Genomic DNA, 18,769 nt, shown 5'->3' on the forward strand with positions numbered 1-18,769 from the left:
ATTCATGACATTATGGCATATAGGTTTGCATTGTTTTATGATGATTAAAGAAATATCCGCACTGAAGAAGTCACCATTTTTTTTTAAGTTTAGTGTTCACATCTAATGAGGTAATGGCCCCACTGTACTTTGCCCTAGTCAGACCACACCTGGAATGTTATGTTCGTCATAAGTGCCACATTTTAGAAAGGAATGAAAAACATCCATAGAGGGAAACAATTGAGAAGAATATCAAGAACATGAAATCTGAGGACTAGTTGAAGGAAATGGGGAAGTTTAGTCTGGAGAAGAGAAGAATTAGGGGAAACATAATAATTTTCTTCAATTATTTGAACAATTATCACACAGAAAAGGGATTAGGCTACTCATGCTTAGCCCCAACGGACAGAGTTAGGAGCAGAGGGCAAACGTCACATGGAGACAAATTTAGATTGGAAGGGGAAAAATCTTCCTAAAAATTAATGTCATCCTAAAGTGGAATGGGCTGCCTCTATAGTTACTAGGTTGACACTCACTGCAAGTCTTCAAACAAAGATTTACGGAAGGTTAGATGGTAGAAGGGATTCTTGTTCAGGTATGAATTAGTGTAGATGACCCCTGTGGTCCCTTCCAACATTAAAATTATGTGATTATATAACTGATTAAGAAGCTCTTTTAAAAGACTCTATCTTGAAACAATATAGTAAAAAAAATAAGCACTCTAACTGTATCATTAATCTTTAGGAAATTAATTCTAAACAATATTTCCCTTACCTTTCTTCTAAAAGTGACTGAGCAGTAGTGGCACCTACAGCATTTGTAATTATAATTAAAATCAAACATTTTCATGTTAGGACATGTTTACATTTAGATTATTTTAGCTGAAAACAATACAGGGTAGAAGATGTTTTTCACGACACAGTAAACTATAATTAAAAGAATGAGGTACACCAAAATGCAGTGTCAGGAATAAGCACTAAACTTATTTACAGAACCAAAATCACAACACGCCTACACTATGGTAATAGAGAATAAACTAGAAAGCTAATATTTATGGTACTGAATTAACTCATGATCTTGATGGAAAACTCTTAGTCATGAGAAATCAAGCATTCCAAATTAAAATAAAATCTGGTTAGAGAAATAGACTTTCATTCTCTTTCTTGACAGGAAATAATCCTAAAGGTAACGTTTTATTTTTAAAAAGTAGAACAGTTTGGGGTAGTAATCAGACTCATAAAATTTGACTGTATTTTTACATAAAAACAAGAAATAATACCACTTTACAGATAAACCTTCTAATAGGCTCTCAGACCAAATAGCTAATGGTAGGACTTAGATTTCAACCAAACGTATGCTTCTGTTTTCTAAACAGAGAGATCTTTTGTTTTCCCTGGTATATTGAGGAGCTAAGGAACTGTAAAGCCACAAAGAAATGTATCTGGAGTTGGCAAAGAGTAAGAGCTCTAGCACTGTCTGAAGCTCTTTTTTAGTATTGCAAAATCCCAGCATATAAGAATTGGAAGGGGCCTCGATCTAGTCGAAGCCATATCTGAAAGGAATGTCCACTACAACAAAATGACAAGTGGCCAACGAGCCTCTTCTTGAAGGCCTCTAAGGAGAAGAGAACCACCTCCATTCGAGGTAGTCCATTCCACTTCTGGACTGACTTAGATGTTGGGAAATTTTCTTCACCTCAAAATTAAACTCTTTCAGACTTAGGCTCACTGCTCTTAGTTCTGAACTCTAGAATCAAAGAAAACAAGTCTAATCCACATTATATATAACAGCGCTTCAAGAATTTGAGTGTAACTTTCATCTCCCCGCCCCCCTCCTTCCGGGGTCTTCTCTTTTCTAGGCTAAACACTTCCAGTTTCTTCCGTCTTCATATGGCATGAAGTGAAGACTCTTCACAATCCTAAGCCCTCTGGATAGATATATATGCATAAACATGTTAAGAAAATACTCTATTTAATTGGCAATCTGATATTGTCAAGGTCAAATAACTGGGATAATTTCCAGGAAAGACCTATGCTAGTACAATACATTTCACTGACCCCAAAGAGAATTGGTGCCACATTTAACTCATCTAAAGGGCACACCTGGTGTAGCTAGTTTGTAAGCTTATTCATAAGAGTTAACAGGTGAAAATATTTGGCTGCTAGCATAATCCTTCCTCTTGTGTGGTCCATGGTACACATTGTGTTGATTTGATTTTCGTTGCTAAATACATTCATGTTACTTGAATATGATTTCAAAAGCATTCTGATCATGTTTAAATGCCTTAATAGGCTCTGGAAACCAACATGAATGCCTTAAATGTAACTGTATAGTTGGAACTCTCTATTTTCCCCTTGGAAGATTATCTTAGCACAGTTTATCCAAATTTTCTTAATGGAAATATACCCTTGGGAATAGACACATATGTGAGCTTACCCAATTATACTGATAATCATATACTAATCGAGGGATTTTGTGCTTTCTAGAACCTATGGTTGCTCTTACTTCTTTAATGTTTTTGCCGCGAATTTTCCCAAAGCAGCTGAAGGCCAGATTTGGCTTAACACAAATGTGTACTTATGTGATTATATTTGAATTCTATAGCTACAGAGATAAATGTCTGGATGGAAAATTAATAATGCATTTTAGAAATGAGATCCAGGACTTACCATATTAAGTAGCCCCCCTACAGATGGGAACGTCTGGCTTAAAACAACTTTCTCTTTTGTTTTTAATAAAAGAATAATTTATGTTCTCTTAAATTGCTGCTTTTAAGCATGTTTTCACTAGCATCAAATGTAACTCAAAGCATTTGACTCATTTGTATGAAAGTCACACAAGACTTACATTTATCTCTTTGTTGAGTGTCCCCTGAAATGTCACAGTACATATGCATTGCAATTCTAATATTGAAGCTACAGAGATTGGGAACTGCAACCTTTATATGATCTGTCACTTTAGACAAATCACTTAAATGTTCTGCATCTCATTGTACCCTACCTATACAATGAGGCTTTGAAAGTTAGTGCCCCCACCTAATTCACGAAAGCTGTTAGGTCAAATAACATATATGATCTACTCTCTGCTCATGAGGTGAAAAAATGCTACGTGAAACATTCAGAGCACGATTAAGTGCAGACACAGTAGACACTTCCCATAGAGCAGAAAACGAAAGATAGGAACAAGGATAATTCCAATTTTTGATGTCTCTGTAGAAGGGCCTAATGTAATTAACTGATTCAACAGCTTGTCTAAACTAAGGTTCAGAGTTAACAGTTATATAGAATGTGAGTTCCTTGAAGGTAGGCACTGTTTCATTTTTGTCTTTGAATCTCCAGAGTCTACTTAGTACAGGAGATTTGCATGCTTCATTAATGTTGACCTAATCTAAATTAAGTGGATTCCTTTCATTCATTTAACAGACAACTACTAAAATCTTTACAAGAAGAAAATTATGCTCAGCACTGAGGGAAATGCAACATTTCAATACGTCAAAGTCCCTGCCCTAATGGAGTTTACAATCTGGGAAAGGGATGAGATAGTTATTCAAAAAGAATTTACTACATGGTAGGCAATTTGCTAGTTACTAGAGATATAAAGACAAAAAAACCCTTAACAAATTAATAGTCCCTGACCTCAGGAAGCTTACATTCTATTGGGGAGAAACAAACAGGCACAAAGTAATTTCCATATGACACAAAGGATTGGGGGGATTAGGATAAGCTTGAGCTGAGCTCTGAAGGAAGGCTTAGATCATAAGAGACAGCAGTGCCTTTCAGGGACCAGGAATGGCTCATATGGAGACAGGAAAGAAGGGAAGAACATGGGAAGGGAAACAGAAGAAGCATTTATAAAGTGCCTACTATATGCCAGGCACTGTGCTAAGTGCTTTACAAATGTATCTCATTTGATCCTCACAACAACCCTGTGAGGTAGGTGAGGTTATTACTTCCATTTTATAGATAAGTAAACTGCAGAAAACAGAAGCTAAGTGATTTACAGCTGGATTTAGGGCTCAGGTCTCCTTGACTCCCAACCCAGTGCTCTATCCACTATCTACAGGAGACGGAATATACGGTATAAAGAATGAGTAATGTGCCATAAGCCTACAAAGTTGACTTTAAAAGCCAAAAAGAAAAGTAAAGATTTTATCCTAGAAGCAAGAGGGAACCACTGGAGCTTTCTGAGTGCAAGAGTGACAAGGTTAGACCTGGGCAGAAGAATGTCAGATTGGCAGCTATGTGGATGCAGAATTGGAGAGGAATAAAACTGATGTCTGAGAGATCAGTTAGAATATTATTGAAATTGTCTAGGTGAAAGATAATGAGGACTTGAGCTATGACTGCCTGTGTCTCTATGTTAGGTGTTGGCTAAAGTGAAGGGGATTTGAGATAAGCTACAGACATAGAGAACATAATACCCAATAACATAAGAAAAGTACATCAATAGTTGTAAAATAAAGCGCTCTCTGAGTCTGAAATGGTTCATCAACATTATAATAATAGCTAGTACTTGGAAGAGTTTAAGGTTTGCATACTTTAATACGTTTTTTCATGCGATCCTTACAATAATCCACTGAAGGAGAAGCTATTATTATCCCCATTCTACAGATGAGGAACCTGAGGCTTAGGAAGGCTAAATGACTTGTCTAGGGTCACACAGTTAGTAAGTGTCTAAGGCAGCACTGAACTGAAGCCTTCCTGCCTGGCTCTATCCACCACACAAGGCCCGCACTCTATCCATCATTCCTTTTAGCTGCCACATCACAAAACAGATGGATCAGAGAAGGTTTCAGAAAGAAATGAGCATTTTAGTTGAGGTTTATAGGGTGAGTAGAAATTCAGAGAGCAAAGAGAAGAGAGGACATTCCAGACATAAGCTACAATATAAATAAGGGGGTCCCGGCATGTACATAGAACACATGGAGGGAAGCAATTTGAGATCAGGCTGAAAATCTGTGGTCGCACGCCATGGAATGTCAGGTAAGGACTGGGATTTCAGGAGTAGGGGACTTTTATGTATATGGTCAAATCAATTCTATTTCTTTCTTCCATCAGTACTTTATATACTCTTCATATTCTAAGAAAGGTATGAGTTTGGTTACATCTTCTTATATTTTATGTAATGAAAATATGTGGGTAATGCAATAATGCTTGTATTTGATGCAGCTGATGCTATCAGTTGTTAAGCTTAAAAAAAAAAGAATGATAGGATTTATATGAAGTAAGAGTTCATGATGAATATAAGATATAAATCCAAGATTACCATGAGCTAGTCACTGTGTCTGCATGTTTCTTTAATTATTGTCATGTTAGCTGCGATGTTCACCTACAATCATTTGAATGGAGCCCTCATCATTTCATTACATCATTGTTTCCCTCCCTACTCACAAACTAATCTAAGGACCTATCAGTTCCTTTTGTTGCGGGGGGGTGGGGGTGGGGAATTGGGGTTAAGTGACTTGCCCAGGGTCACACAGCTAGTAAGTGTCAAGTGTTTGGTCTGAGGTCGAATTTAAACTCATGTCCTCCTGACTTCAGGGCTGATGCTCTATCCACTGTGCCATCTAGCTGCTCCCTGGTCCTCTCATTTTTATAAACCTATAACATACCCAACAAGTAGTCATGCATCCTGTGCTTGAAGATTGCCAAGGATGGAAATGTGCTAATCTCCAAATACGGCTATTCCATTGCTGACAGGAAACTGCCTGACACAGAGCCTAAATCTAACCTGATTCTTTTACTAAGCAGAACAAGTGTAACCTCTCTTCCACATGATAGGACTTCAAATATTTGTAATAATAGCACGTGTCCCAGAGACTTTTCTTCTCCTCAATAAAGAGCCTCAGCTCCTTCTTCCTATCAGCTCCTTTTCCAGTAATGTTTACTGACGGCCTATGGTACGGAAGGCACAGAACAGATGGAACAGTTGTTGACACACAGAATTTACCCACTAGACAAGGCACTGGTCTAAATAACCTGAAAAGAGTTAGTATACTACATTCCATATTTGCCCCCTCCCCAAAAATGGTTTGGACCAGTCCTTCATTCCTAACACTGCTCCTGCTTTTCTTGACATCTTTCTCCACTGTGACCCTTTTCTTCCTTCCCCTCCCACAGATACTCTCTCCTTGCCTCCCCTCTTTCATTTTTCTTTTATGTGCTATCTTCTCCCACTAGAATATAAGCTCTTTGATGACAGGAACTGTCTTTCTTTTTGCTTCTATTTACATTTGCAGCACTTATCACGATGTCTAACATACAGTAACACTTAATAGATGTTTGTTGATTTGACTTAATTGGTCTTATATTAGAAATATTTAATCATTTTTGCCCATACCTCTGTGTGCAAATACTGTGCTAGATGCTAAGGATAGTGAAACAAGAATAAAACAGGCTGTATTCTAAAGGGTCTTCAATTAAACCTACCACACAATGATAATCATTAGATATATTGGTTTTATTACAAAAAGCAATTATATTTTCCATCACTACAATGGTCTCATTGCAAGTAGGAGTTGTTTAATTCTTTGAACGTGTACACCTAGGGCCTGCCAGATAGTAGATGCTTAATAAATACTTGTTGATTGCTTGAATGTCCGCAGCATATCAAATATAAAAGAAATGTAACAGGATAGAGACTTGCGCTGGAATCATTTCTATCTAAACTCCATTGAAAAAGATGAGAATGAGATGATGATGATGATGATAATAATAATAATAAAATTTCCACTTAAGCCCTACACTGATACTTAATGATAGAACCATGCTAATTGGACCCACCATGCTTCACCATACAATTTGCTTTGGGTCACTCTCAACTCTTCATTTTGGAGACTGTGGTATTACAAGATTTACAGCTACATATCACCCAAGGAATATTTGTGATTTTTTTTTAAATGATGAAATTTTACAAAAGGAAATAGCCTGGGATCATTATAAGCATTGAGCAATTTCCCAAATGCAATCCAATCTACTCTCTTCCTAGTCAGTTCTTGGCCCAACTCATTGCTCTCTGGAGTTGCATGTACATGATAAATGTCCTAATGGATTAACCCAATGAACTACATGTACCAAGTCTGAATAATAGACATTTTCCAATGATGTAATCTTTTGTAAATGGGCTATTTTATACTATTATCTATTCTATCTAGGTGATATCTAGGTGACAATAACAATAGTAACAATTGATAGTGTCATAATAGTTTACATTTAAATATTTTTCAATTTTTCAGTTTAGTCATGTTACCTCATTTCATCATTGCAACAACCCTGTTCAGTAAAGATATTATCACCCTGATTTCATGAATGAGACTTATTAAGGAACAGAGAAATTGTGTGACATGCCTATGACCAAAAAGTAAAATAAGTAGCACAGCCAACTCTAGGTCACCAGTTTCTGACTTCTAAACTTGGAAGTATCTTCAGCAGAGTAACAGATTTTTGTGTCACATTCAATTTCAGGTATTTTTTATAATAAGCATACTAACTCTGTGCTAAATAATAGGAAAACTATAAAATATAACTATAGTTTTCTTAAATGTTAACTTTTAGGGAAGAACAAATTACCAGCATGATGAATGGAGTGCTTTATCTCTGGGGATTTTATGGGCTACTTCTAGACACTGGAGATAATTCATATATCGAAAATGTCTTTAAAATATATGTATTTCTTTTTGTTAAATTGTTATCTACGCTTGCAAGAGATTTGTATTATAAATGGTCTGTTACATACACTTTATAAAATATATTACCATAGAAATAAAATAATAATATATGCTTTGTGGAATAACAGTACCTTAATTGTCCACATGCCAGGCTCTGGCTCCTTCACATTCACTACTTTGGCAGAGTTATGGATATTTAATAGCTCATTCAAGCCAAATCCTTTTTTTATCAGCTTCCCTGAAAGACAGACAGAAAGGTAACAAGTACAATATTTCTTTCAGCTTTGAGTATTGACTGATTTATCACCACATAAATCTGAGAGAAAGATCAGATTTCAAGTCACAATTTTCTCTCAGTGATATTTTCTTGCCAAAGAGCTATGTACACAGGCTTAAAGATTCACTGTCCTTCTGTTTGTTGGATAAATGAAGTACATACCATCTGGAATATTATATTTACTAATAGATCTGATTAAGAAATCATAAAATGAGGAATGTTTCCTATATCCATAACATACCATTAAAGTATGAGCTTTAGAACTAGAGTCACATATTCACCTCTATTCTGTTGACTTTTATATATAGAAAAAATAAATAACCTTTGTCAGACTGTGGTCATATATTTCCAAAGACATCCTAGCTTATAATTATCAAAATAATTTCAAAGTCTGTCCACTGGCACAAGGGTAATAGAGTATATGAATAGCAATTTCAGAAAATTAGATTAAATAATTTTTGGCATTAATTCAGGAAATTGTTATCATAAGAGCCCCCAACAGTCACCCAGAACTAAGGCTGTCAGTTATTAAGCATTTATTAAGTATCTATGACACGTGGTAGGCACTGTGCTAAGCACTAGGAATACAAAGACAAAAAAAGTCCTTTCTATCAAAGAGTTCACAGCCTAATGGGGCATACAACATGAAAGCCACTAAGTATAAACCATACACAGGATAAATTGGAGACAATCAACAATTTTATCCAATTTATCTCCAAAGTACCAAGCTTTGTGCATTGGGTATAGGGGAGGGATATTATCCTGCAAAATAATTTTATAAACTATAATCAAAACAATGTAACCAGATAATTCCAACTAGTCCCTATGAACACAAAGTATATCTGACATATACACTAAATTAGTCCTATAAGGCCTATAAATTACTTTGGATTGAAGTCATATTTTCTGACTGATTCCACCCCTGGCTTTCCAGTAAAGAAAAGATCTATGCTGGCATCTATAGAAACTAATAAATGCCAAAATGATATTTCATCAACGAATCTGGACGGTTTTAGCCTTAATTCACATATGATATTCTATTGGCACACTTAAAAATGAAAAGGTTGAAACATCATGCAAAAGGATCATTGAATTATCAAGAAGGCATAAATCCATATTGGGAGAAGCCTGAATTTTTTTCAGGTAACATAAGAAGCTCAACAACGTATGGATTTGCTTCTTCTGTCAATGGCAATGTACTTCTTAATGGACCATGTCCAAAAAAATTACAAAAAGAGGAGTTACATATGGCCTTGGAAGGCCATATGCTCTAGTGGTATGAATATATCCATAAAAATATTTAGATTTCCAGATGTTTTCCTCAATTCCAATTTGATTGCTAAGGTACATGAAACTTCTGAGAAATTTTTCAGATTTTTAAAAAAATCAGAAATCAGGTACCTTTTAAGACCATTTTTCAAATAACAAAAACACAACAAAAAGTGAACTGAATTAAGAAGTGAATAAACCATACAAGTGTGCAGGAAATATACAATATAAGCTCAATACTCAATTAGAAATAAATTTGTTTCACTGCCAAAAGTAAACAAAAATCTTTTCTGAATTAAAGATGTCAAAACCATATTCTGGTGGTGTGCCCTAGTTACCAGTATTTAGAAGACAACTACCGTAGGATTGAAATCCAGTGGGTGTTATATACACATTTGGTGTGCATTAATGAATGTTTTATTTGGTTATACTGGTTTGAAAATCATTCAAATGGAATTACAAAGTATACACATTTGTCTTATATGAGTTATTCTACAAAGCATCCCATGGCAAGCGTGATATCATCAGCATATTTTACAATCAAAATTTCTTTTCCCCTAAATGGGGAAGGCTTTTTAAACTTCCAAATGAAAAGTATGAAGGAAGGGACCTTGAAGTTTGGTTCAGCCATATAATAGGGCTTGGTGTAAAGGAACAAACAGAGCACTTTCTGCCCACTTAAAAAAAATGAAGTGATATGAAGGTGTATACATAAATATATACATATATACACATATATACACACATATACACACATATACATACATATATACATATATATATACACATACACACACACACACACACACATAAATAAACTTACCTAATGGATTACGGATTTCAATCAGTGGAGAAGGACCACTCAAAGATACAGTAACTTCTTTGAGGCTGGGATCAAAAGGGATTTGCCAAGTATTTGCAGCCTTTTCTAAATGATCTGTAGAGAGGAGATGAACTTTTGAAGCTTGAACTGCTTCTTCTACCCATTTTAACACCTATTAAAGAAAAAGAAAAATACCAGTGATACCAGAAGGTATGAGGGATTTACACACAAAGTTATTTCCAGCTGCAGTAGTTGGTCTGGGTCAGTCCTAACACCCTGGCAATTTATTTTTATGGTGTGAGATTGATTTCAGCAATTAATGACCACAAGCTGGGACTCGCCTATACCTGATGAATATAACAGTTTCCAAATGAAATGGTGGTTTGACATTTGCTCATATTTCTGGCATTTTTTTGGAGCCAATAAATTTTTAAAAGGTTTTAAAAAGAGATGTGGTAGAAAAAAAAACAAAATTTAAAGCACTATAGAAATTCCAGTTCTGTTGCTGTTATTCTTCCCCATGAGAAATGATAATAATAAAGATTTCCCGAGAAATAATAATAATAAAGATAATAATAAAGTTTTGTTAAAATTGGGAACTTCTTTTCCATCAGTTCTCTTGTTTGAGATTATACTTTCCCCCAGATTCTATTAGGAGAACAATTCATTTGAATGGACTATCAAGCCTAGCTTCAGTTTAATATGGGATTCATTTACTATTTCTCAACTGCAATAATCGCAATCATGAAAATGACAAAATTAGTAAATAGCAATAATGAAGAAAGAAATCAAAATATCATTAGGTAAAAACCCTCCAGACTATATCACTCTTTAGGAATGAATTCTTGAATAATAAACTCTGTGTAAGTATAACAGAAAATTTTCAGTGCCTACAGGTAAGACAAGATAAAATGTTAGTATACCTACAGGTACATTACTAGATATAGATAAAGAAATCATCAATGTCCAGTTAGATGGCACTTATTTGAGGCTAGAATTTTTTTTTGAAAAAAAAAATCTAGGTCTCTACAATGAACAATTCTCTATAACGCATCTTTCTTTCATTCCTATTTTCTTTGTGAAAGTTTCTTATAATAAAAACAAAATGTTGTCTACATTGTATTAAGATATAAGATAACTGACTGGAACCTAATCCAATCTAAAGTACATTTATTAAGTGCCTATACATGCAAGTCTAGGAAATGGGAGAGATGAGAAAAAAAATAAAACAATTCTTGTCTGTAAGGCTCTTAAATTCTACTTTGAGGCTGCAATATGTAACTTTATAGCAAGCTCTAGCTGCTCGCTTGTCCTTTCATCAAGAACCAATTATCCTACATCTCCTCTTATCCCTTTCTTCATCCTTCAAACATTCTAATCAAAAAGGGCAGGAAGGATACAAATATTTCCTAACCACCCATCAAAATACATATTCAACAATCATTTATTAAAGTCCCTACTATATGCAATGCATGGTGCTTGGCTCTCAGCGAGGTGATTAAAAAACAGATGAGACCCTACCATAAAATCTATTTGGGGAAGTAATAAATATGCACAAAAAAACTACAATATAAATTATAAGATAAGTGAATAAGAGAAGTAGAAAGCAATATGATAAAGATGAAGGAAGACTGATTGGTATCAGAGAAAATCAGGAAAGGCTTCCTGGAGTAGACAACAGTTGAGTTCAGACTCCAAGTTTTGGTAACCTTGAAAGCAAGGACCTATGTTATATATCTGTGTACTCTCAACACACCTGGCACAGGAACTTGTATACGGTTGGGACTAAATAAATGTTTGGTAAATGGATTAATGAAAGAAATTGTTCAATTCACATAATCATGGTTATTTTTTCCCTAAAACTGAAATAAGCACTAACTTAAAAAAAGTTTTTGAAAACTTTTCTTAAAGTCAGTATGTCTAAGCTTACACTTTCTGGGGCAAATACTTTCTGACTTGGTGTTAATTGGTCCCATTCCCAGCCTTCCTTAGCTTTTAACACTCTTCTTAGCTTCAGGCAGAGGAAAAAACAACTTTGGAACCAAACAATTTGTCTTGTTTAGACAAAGCCAAGGTAAGTGTTCTGTTAACAGAGGTTGATTAAGGTCAAATTCTCTTAACCAAGACACCTATGGGGTTTACAATTCCTTAGCAATCATGTTCTGGTTATATAAGGTTATTTTCATGTAACATTTCTCTTCTTATATCTCCCCTCCCTCTTATTTCCAGATAGGGCATTTAGCATATGTGTATATGTGTGTTAATACCAAAGGAAAAGTATAACATAAGTGAAATTCATCCATGTGTATTGAAAAAGTGCCTGGCAAGCCCTCACACCAGAGGTGCTAGTCTTCCTTGAGAATAATAAGTTACCATCCCTGAAAGGATAAGGTGGGGCAAGATTCTGAAGGGATTTAAATGACAAACATAAGAATTTGCACTTTATCCTACAGGCAACAGAAAATCACTGAAGCTTCCTGAGTAGGAGAATGCCATGATCAGACTTGTGCTTTAGAAATATCAATTTGGCAACTGTATTGAAAATGAATTAGAAAGATGGTTAGAAGTTGGCTACAGGGTAACCAACTAGCCTCCTGCAATAATCCAGGTGAAACGTTATGAGAATCTCAACCAGGGTGGTATCCGTGAGGAAAGAGAAGGGGACAGATATGAGAGATGAGATGATGGACCTTTGGTGGAAAGAAGGAAATGAAAAGACTAACTTTGGGAGGGGAGAGTTAATGAGTTCCACTTTAGGTATGTCGAGTTTGAGATGGAACGCATGGAATACAAAGGTAGAAATGCTCAGCAGACAGTGGGAGACGTTGGACTGGCATTCAAGACTGGCATCAATAGATGAGGGCTAGATATATAAATTTGGGAGCCATCTACACAGAGATGATAATATAAACCCCATGAGAGCTAGTTAGGCCAGCAAGCAAGCCAATATAGAAAGAAAAGGGGGCACAAGACACAAGCACACATACAGCATAGGGTATAGGTCATGGCTGATAAACCTTCAGAGGAGACTAGCTAAGAGATGTTGCATTAGAGATTCTATTAACTCTCTCTCTTTCTATATATATGTATGTATGTACACACATATATATTCATATATATATAGATATGAATACACATATGTATACATGTATGCATATTTATTGGCTCCATATACAGGAGGAAGACAGTTTAAACATACTCTCTACAGACATTTATGATTGTGTATATGCATACATATACATATATGTATACTGACTCCCTGATATTTCCTATAAAAAATTATACACACACACAAACACACACACACACACACACACAATTTTGCTTTAGCAATGCTAACCTGTATGGTTGATTGTTGGTTTATTTTTTCAATATGTATATCAGCTTCTCAAGGGCAGGCATTGTCTCATAAAGTCGTTGGGTTTTTTCTTTTTTTATCAATAGTACCTGCTACAATGAATCTTATATATTATTATGTGCTTAACAAATTTGTTGGCTATGATGATTATGATGTTGATGCTTATTATGTGACAAACAATAATACAATCTCTCATTCCAACTTGCACTAGCTTTATCATCTGTGCCACAGAGAACTGTAGTTCATGCAAGACACTTAGAACAAACTGCTAGAATCAATGCTACCTTTGTAGAAGCAGTGTAGTTTAATAAAAGGAACAAGGAATTTGGGGCCTTCTCTGCCACTTACTGCCTGGGTGACCCTGGAAATATCACTACAACTGCTTGGATGTTTTAGCTTTCTCATCTGTAAAACGAGGTTGAACTAGATAACCTCTCTGATCTTTCCTAACCCTAAATCTACAATCTTGTGACCATCTTCCACATAACATAAATCAAATTTGCTTAACTATTTAAAAAATTCCCCGAGTCTACTCTTATGGATGGGTAGCTAAGTGGCACACTGGGACCAAATCCAGAAGTTTCATCTTTGTAAGTTCAAATCCGGCCTCAGACATTGACTAGCGGTGTGATCCTGGGCAAGTCATTTAACCCTGTTTGCCTCAGTTTCCTCATCTGTAGAATGAAATAGAGAAGGAAATGGCAAACCACACCAGTATCTTTGCCAAGAAAACCCCAAATGGGGCCACAAAGAGTCAGACATGACTGAAACGATTCAATAACAACACTCTTATAAAGTGAAGCTCTCCTAAAATGGTGGTATTTTCATGAGATGAGTTTGGTCAAACTGAGCAGAATACAAGTAGCTTTTGATTTCCCCTTATTATAGTGCCCAATTCATCAACATTTACAAGGCTTTCACAAAAGGATTACTATGTATCATAATATTACTTGTTGGAGTAGACATTGCACAGACTTCTGTCAAGAGGCCAGAGCAACTTTTTCAAATCTGCTTATAAGAAAAATCAAATTGAGAACAGATGGAACCCATTTTATTAGAAAATATAGATATTACTAACACATGAATAAAAGTAGATCACTTATAAACTACAATATGCCTATAAGCCTGGCCCTCAATCTACCATGCAGAATGTATGTACTTCAGAGAAAAAACCCCCAACAATCTAATGTTAACATGAGAAATATTCTCATGAAGTATTAACAGACTGAATTAATTACTATTTTGTTGATCAAAGGAATCAGTTCAACTATATTTCTTCAGGTGTCACATAGTTGTAGGGATGTCTAAATAGCACCATTTACTTTAGACTGAAGAGTTCAATGATCTAAGTGGTTCCCCAGTAATTCACAGAAATATAGGGTGGCAGTCTAGAAGAGACCGATGATATCATCTAGTCCAACCCTTTCATTTTATAAATGAGTGGAATGAACTTGAAAATGTTCATTCGCCTTCTAAAACCTTAGCCTCATTTGCTCTCCAGACTGGATCTGGCTCAGTCTTAAACTTCAAAGTGAAATCTTGCATTCCTAAAGACTCCACAATGTCATATAAATCTATATCCCATAAAACAGTATGTATTCAGAGTAGTTACACCTGCCCATTCAAGTACTAATGAGATATAGAAATGGTTTCAAAGAATAAAGTAATTCTGTCCAGAAACTAGTGATGTCACACTCAAATTGAAAAGGGAACCACTTAAAACATACATAAGGATCCTTGCAGGTGACATTGACTTAGAAAAACACATACTAACACTTTCTATGTTCTACTGTATTTTTTTTTTTTACTTATGAAGTATTTCCCAGTTACAACTCTTCTGCTTCAGGCTACACTCAGGAGTGTTGGGAGTCTTGTTACATCTACACTTCTGCTTTAGACCAACAGTCTCCAAACACTTTTGATTCTGAATCGTTTTTAATAAAACATTTTCAAGCATGCATCTCTAATATATATACTCATTTATAATTTATCTGCATTTACTGTTCTACTAATAGTTATGTCCATTATAAAATTTGAAGGTAGGAAAGAGTATTGGGAGAGAAGAAACAGAAGATAAAGTAGGAAATATAAATCAGATTTTTACCATCAGATTTAGGAGTCAATGTTGTTGTTAAGTCATTTTTAGTTGTGTCTGACTCTCTGTGACCTTTTATTGTCAGAGATACTGGAATGCTTTGCCATTTCCTTCTCCAGGTCATTTTACAGATGAGGAACTGAGGCAAGCAGGGTTAAGTGACTTGCTCAGGGTCACACAGCTAGTAAGTGTCTGAAAACAGATTTGAATTCACAAAGCTGTCTTCCTGACTCCAGGTCCAGCACTCTATCCACCGTGCCACCTAGCTGCCCCACTGACAGAAGTCAATGAGCTACTATTTGCTGCAAAATCCTATCTTTGGTAATCTATTCTTGGTATCTGGGACCAAAACAGCATAGTTTAACCTACATTCTTAAGTATGCTACTTAAGACCTCTTCCATTTTGTTGTTGTTATTGTTTTGATGATGGTGTTGATTTCCAAAAGTCAAAGGAGAGCCCCCTGGGATTAAGCCTGTTTTAGGAATGCCAGTGAAAGTCTATATTGGCCACTACCATTTGCTGTAGGTCTTTTCAGGCATAATGATGATAGCAATTAAGAAAATGGATACAGTAAAGATAAGAATCAAAGGTAGCCTTCAAAATGGAACTTCTTATATGGGGTCTACTCCTGGTGAAACTGGCAAGTTTTGTATTTTGTCCCTGTTTTCTTTAACTTGCATCATTCAGGACAGGACTTGCCTTCTCAGGGGAAAGAGGGAAAGAAAGGGGAAGTTGAGGCTTTTATTTGTAGTCCAGATGGGTTTCTGGAACCAGGATCCACTGTGGCATACCTTGTACATGATTTGCTTACACAGCCTTGGCTCTAAAATCAGTGCTAGAGACCTCATGGCAGCAGCCACTTTCTCTAGCTCCTATGACTTCTTCACTTAGCTCCTTCTCATAAGTCCAAAGCCCAGGGCGGTGGAAGCTTGTCAGTTAGGCTCTCCGTAGGGACAGAACTCTCTATTAAGGACTGGGTGGTGGTGGAGAAGAAACCTGGAAGAGCTTGGCTTGATCAGCTGGCATCCAACTCTAGTGACCTGATGATCCTTGGCAATGCCTGCAGTAGCAGCATGATCGGCAAGAAATTACTATGGTAAAGGAAGCTTTGAGGGGAGTTGGAGGTGGGCAGTGGGAAGATCAGATATGATTTCAACAATATAAGGTGCTCCTGGTGAGAAACTTTTTCTTCCAATGTAGATCAGGATCTGCTCTGAAACTTAAAATTTTCAAGGACTTCCTGGAGGGGTAAATGACTTACCCCAGTCAGTGTGTATCAGAGATGGAACTTGAATTCAATTCTTCTTGAGTCAGAGATCAAATCTGTATTGACTGTCCAATGCTACCTCTTGTGAAAAAACTATGTAAGTCCTAAGCAACAGTATAGCCAAGAGACATGACAGGAAGTTAGAGAAGAGGGATCTCTTCTGGCTGGAATGGTCATACAAAATTTTCCAGAGGAACTGAGATTTGAACTGATCCTAAAAAAACTGGTAGGTAATAGGCAAGCAGGGTCAGGGGTAGTACATGGCAGGCATGAAATAGTTTGTGATAGAGGTATGGAGGAAAGACCAAGCAAGCTATTCACATAGCGCTGTGCCTGACACAGAGTAACACTTGATAAATGATTGTTGATCGGCATTCAGGACTATTATATAGTTGGACTATAGCAGAGAGTTTCTCTAAGAGAATATTGGGAGATAAGACTAAAAAAGTAGTTTTGACAACAGGCCAAGAAGAATCCTAAAGGAAACAAATATTTTTTCCTTCCTTCCTTCCTTAAAATAGAGGATAAGATGTTTGTCCTATATTCTATAGGTTTGGAGAGCCAGTGCCAGGTTCTGAGTAAAGAAATCACATGATCAAAGTAACATTTTAGAAAGATGAATCTGGCAGCAGTGTGCACAACTTACGTTTTCTCTCATAATTACTTTCTAGTTGTTACTGTTGTGTGTGTGTGTGCGTGTGTATACATGTATATATGTATTGCAGCTGGGTGGAGGTCACTATTATTAGGGAGCTTCCACATAGGTTTATGAATGATAGTTTCCAAGGCAAATATGATATCATAAACATACTCATGCTTCTTTCTTTTCAAAATCACCAGCAGTACAGTCTATTCCAGGGGTGGGGAACCACATGTGTACCTTTAAGTCCTCAACAGCGGCCCTTTGAAAGGATAGGGCCCCACTTGAGGACCTAGAGGGCCACATGTGGACTTGTGGTCAAAGATTCCCCTGGTCTATTCCTTAGTGACCTCAGGGCACACCTGGATATAGCCAACAGAAGCCTACTTTGGCTCCCCTCCTCTCTCCTCCCCTTACCTCTCCTTCCTTCCTCTCTCTCCTCCTCTCTTCTCTTTCTCTCCCTTCTCCTCCTCTCTTTTCTCTCTTCCTCTCTTCTCCTCCCTCCTCTTCCCTCCCCTCTTCTCCTCCTCTCTTTTCTCTCTTCTCCTCCCTCCTCTTCCTCCCCTCCCTTTCTCTCCTCTTTTCTCTCTTCTCCTCCCTCTTCTCTCCCCTCCCTTTCTCTCCTCTCTTCTCTTTTTCTCTCTTCTCCTTTCTCTCCTCTTCTCTCGCCTCCTCCTTCTTCTCTCTTATTCTCCTCTCCCTCACTCCTCCTCTCATACTAGCTCTCTCCTCTCCCCTCTTACACTTTAAGCTTTTAAAACACAGGGACTATGTGTTTCATTATTTTTTATCTTCCACCAGGCTTTGTACAGAGCAGATGCTCCTCCTCCCTCACCGTCTTCGCCCGGCGGGGCGGCTTTCTGCTTCCGGGTCGAGGGTCAGGAGTAGCGGGGAGGGAAATGGTGCGGCCTGTGAATGTCTCCCGGCTCCTCCAGGCAGGACTGGATTGGGCCCTGCCCTTGAGTACAGTCTAAGGTTCGAAGCGCTGTGCTTATCCAAAGCCACGGGCAGAAAAAGAACGGAAGCCAGCAGCAGAGCAAAAAAAGAAGAAATGAAGACGGCTCAGCAGAAACTGGGGTGACGCCATGTTGAAATCAAAGATTTGCTGTGTTTTCTTCTGCAAGAGTTGTCGTCTAATAAAGCTTTCTACGGTGTATTTAAAAAAAAAAAGAGTAGGTGCTCGATGGAGTTTTGGTGTGAACTTTTTTCTGAAATAACTTCTCTGCACTTCTGCAGAGTAGGGCTGCATACAATCTTGGGGTCTGGAAGCGGGAGCTCTGCCTGTGTATCCAGAAGATGGCTGCTTCTCAGCCAAGCCAGTAGGAGCCGTGCGTGTCCGTCTGTGGCAGCTGGATATGCCTCCGGCTTCTCCGAGCTAACACTCCACTGGGTTT

General features: G+C 37.0%; 1 protein-coding gene across 1 annotated transcript in view; it reads right to left on the reverse strand.

The window, feature by feature from the left end:
• Window positions 1–18,769, reverse strand: part of HMCN1 (hemicentin 1) — a 495,504-nt gene that overhangs the window by 302,759 nt on the left and 173,976 nt on the right. The window contains 2 exon segments of the mRNA XM_020984406.2: window positions 7,777–7,883; window positions 10,015–10,186. Of these exon segments, the coding sequence (XP_020840065.1) occupies window positions 7,777–7,883; window positions 10,015–10,186 (279 nt within the window).

The sequence above is a fragment of the Phascolarctos cinereus genome, unplaced genomic scaffold, assembly GCF_003287225.1.
Source record: "Phascolarctos cinereus isolate Bilbo 61053 unplaced genomic scaffold, phaCin_HiC Scaffold_5;HRSCAF=322, whole genome shotgun sequence".
Taxonomy (NCBI): domain Eukaryota; kingdom Metazoa; phylum Chordata; class Mammalia; order Diprotodontia; family Phascolarctidae; genus Phascolarctos; species Phascolarctos cinereus.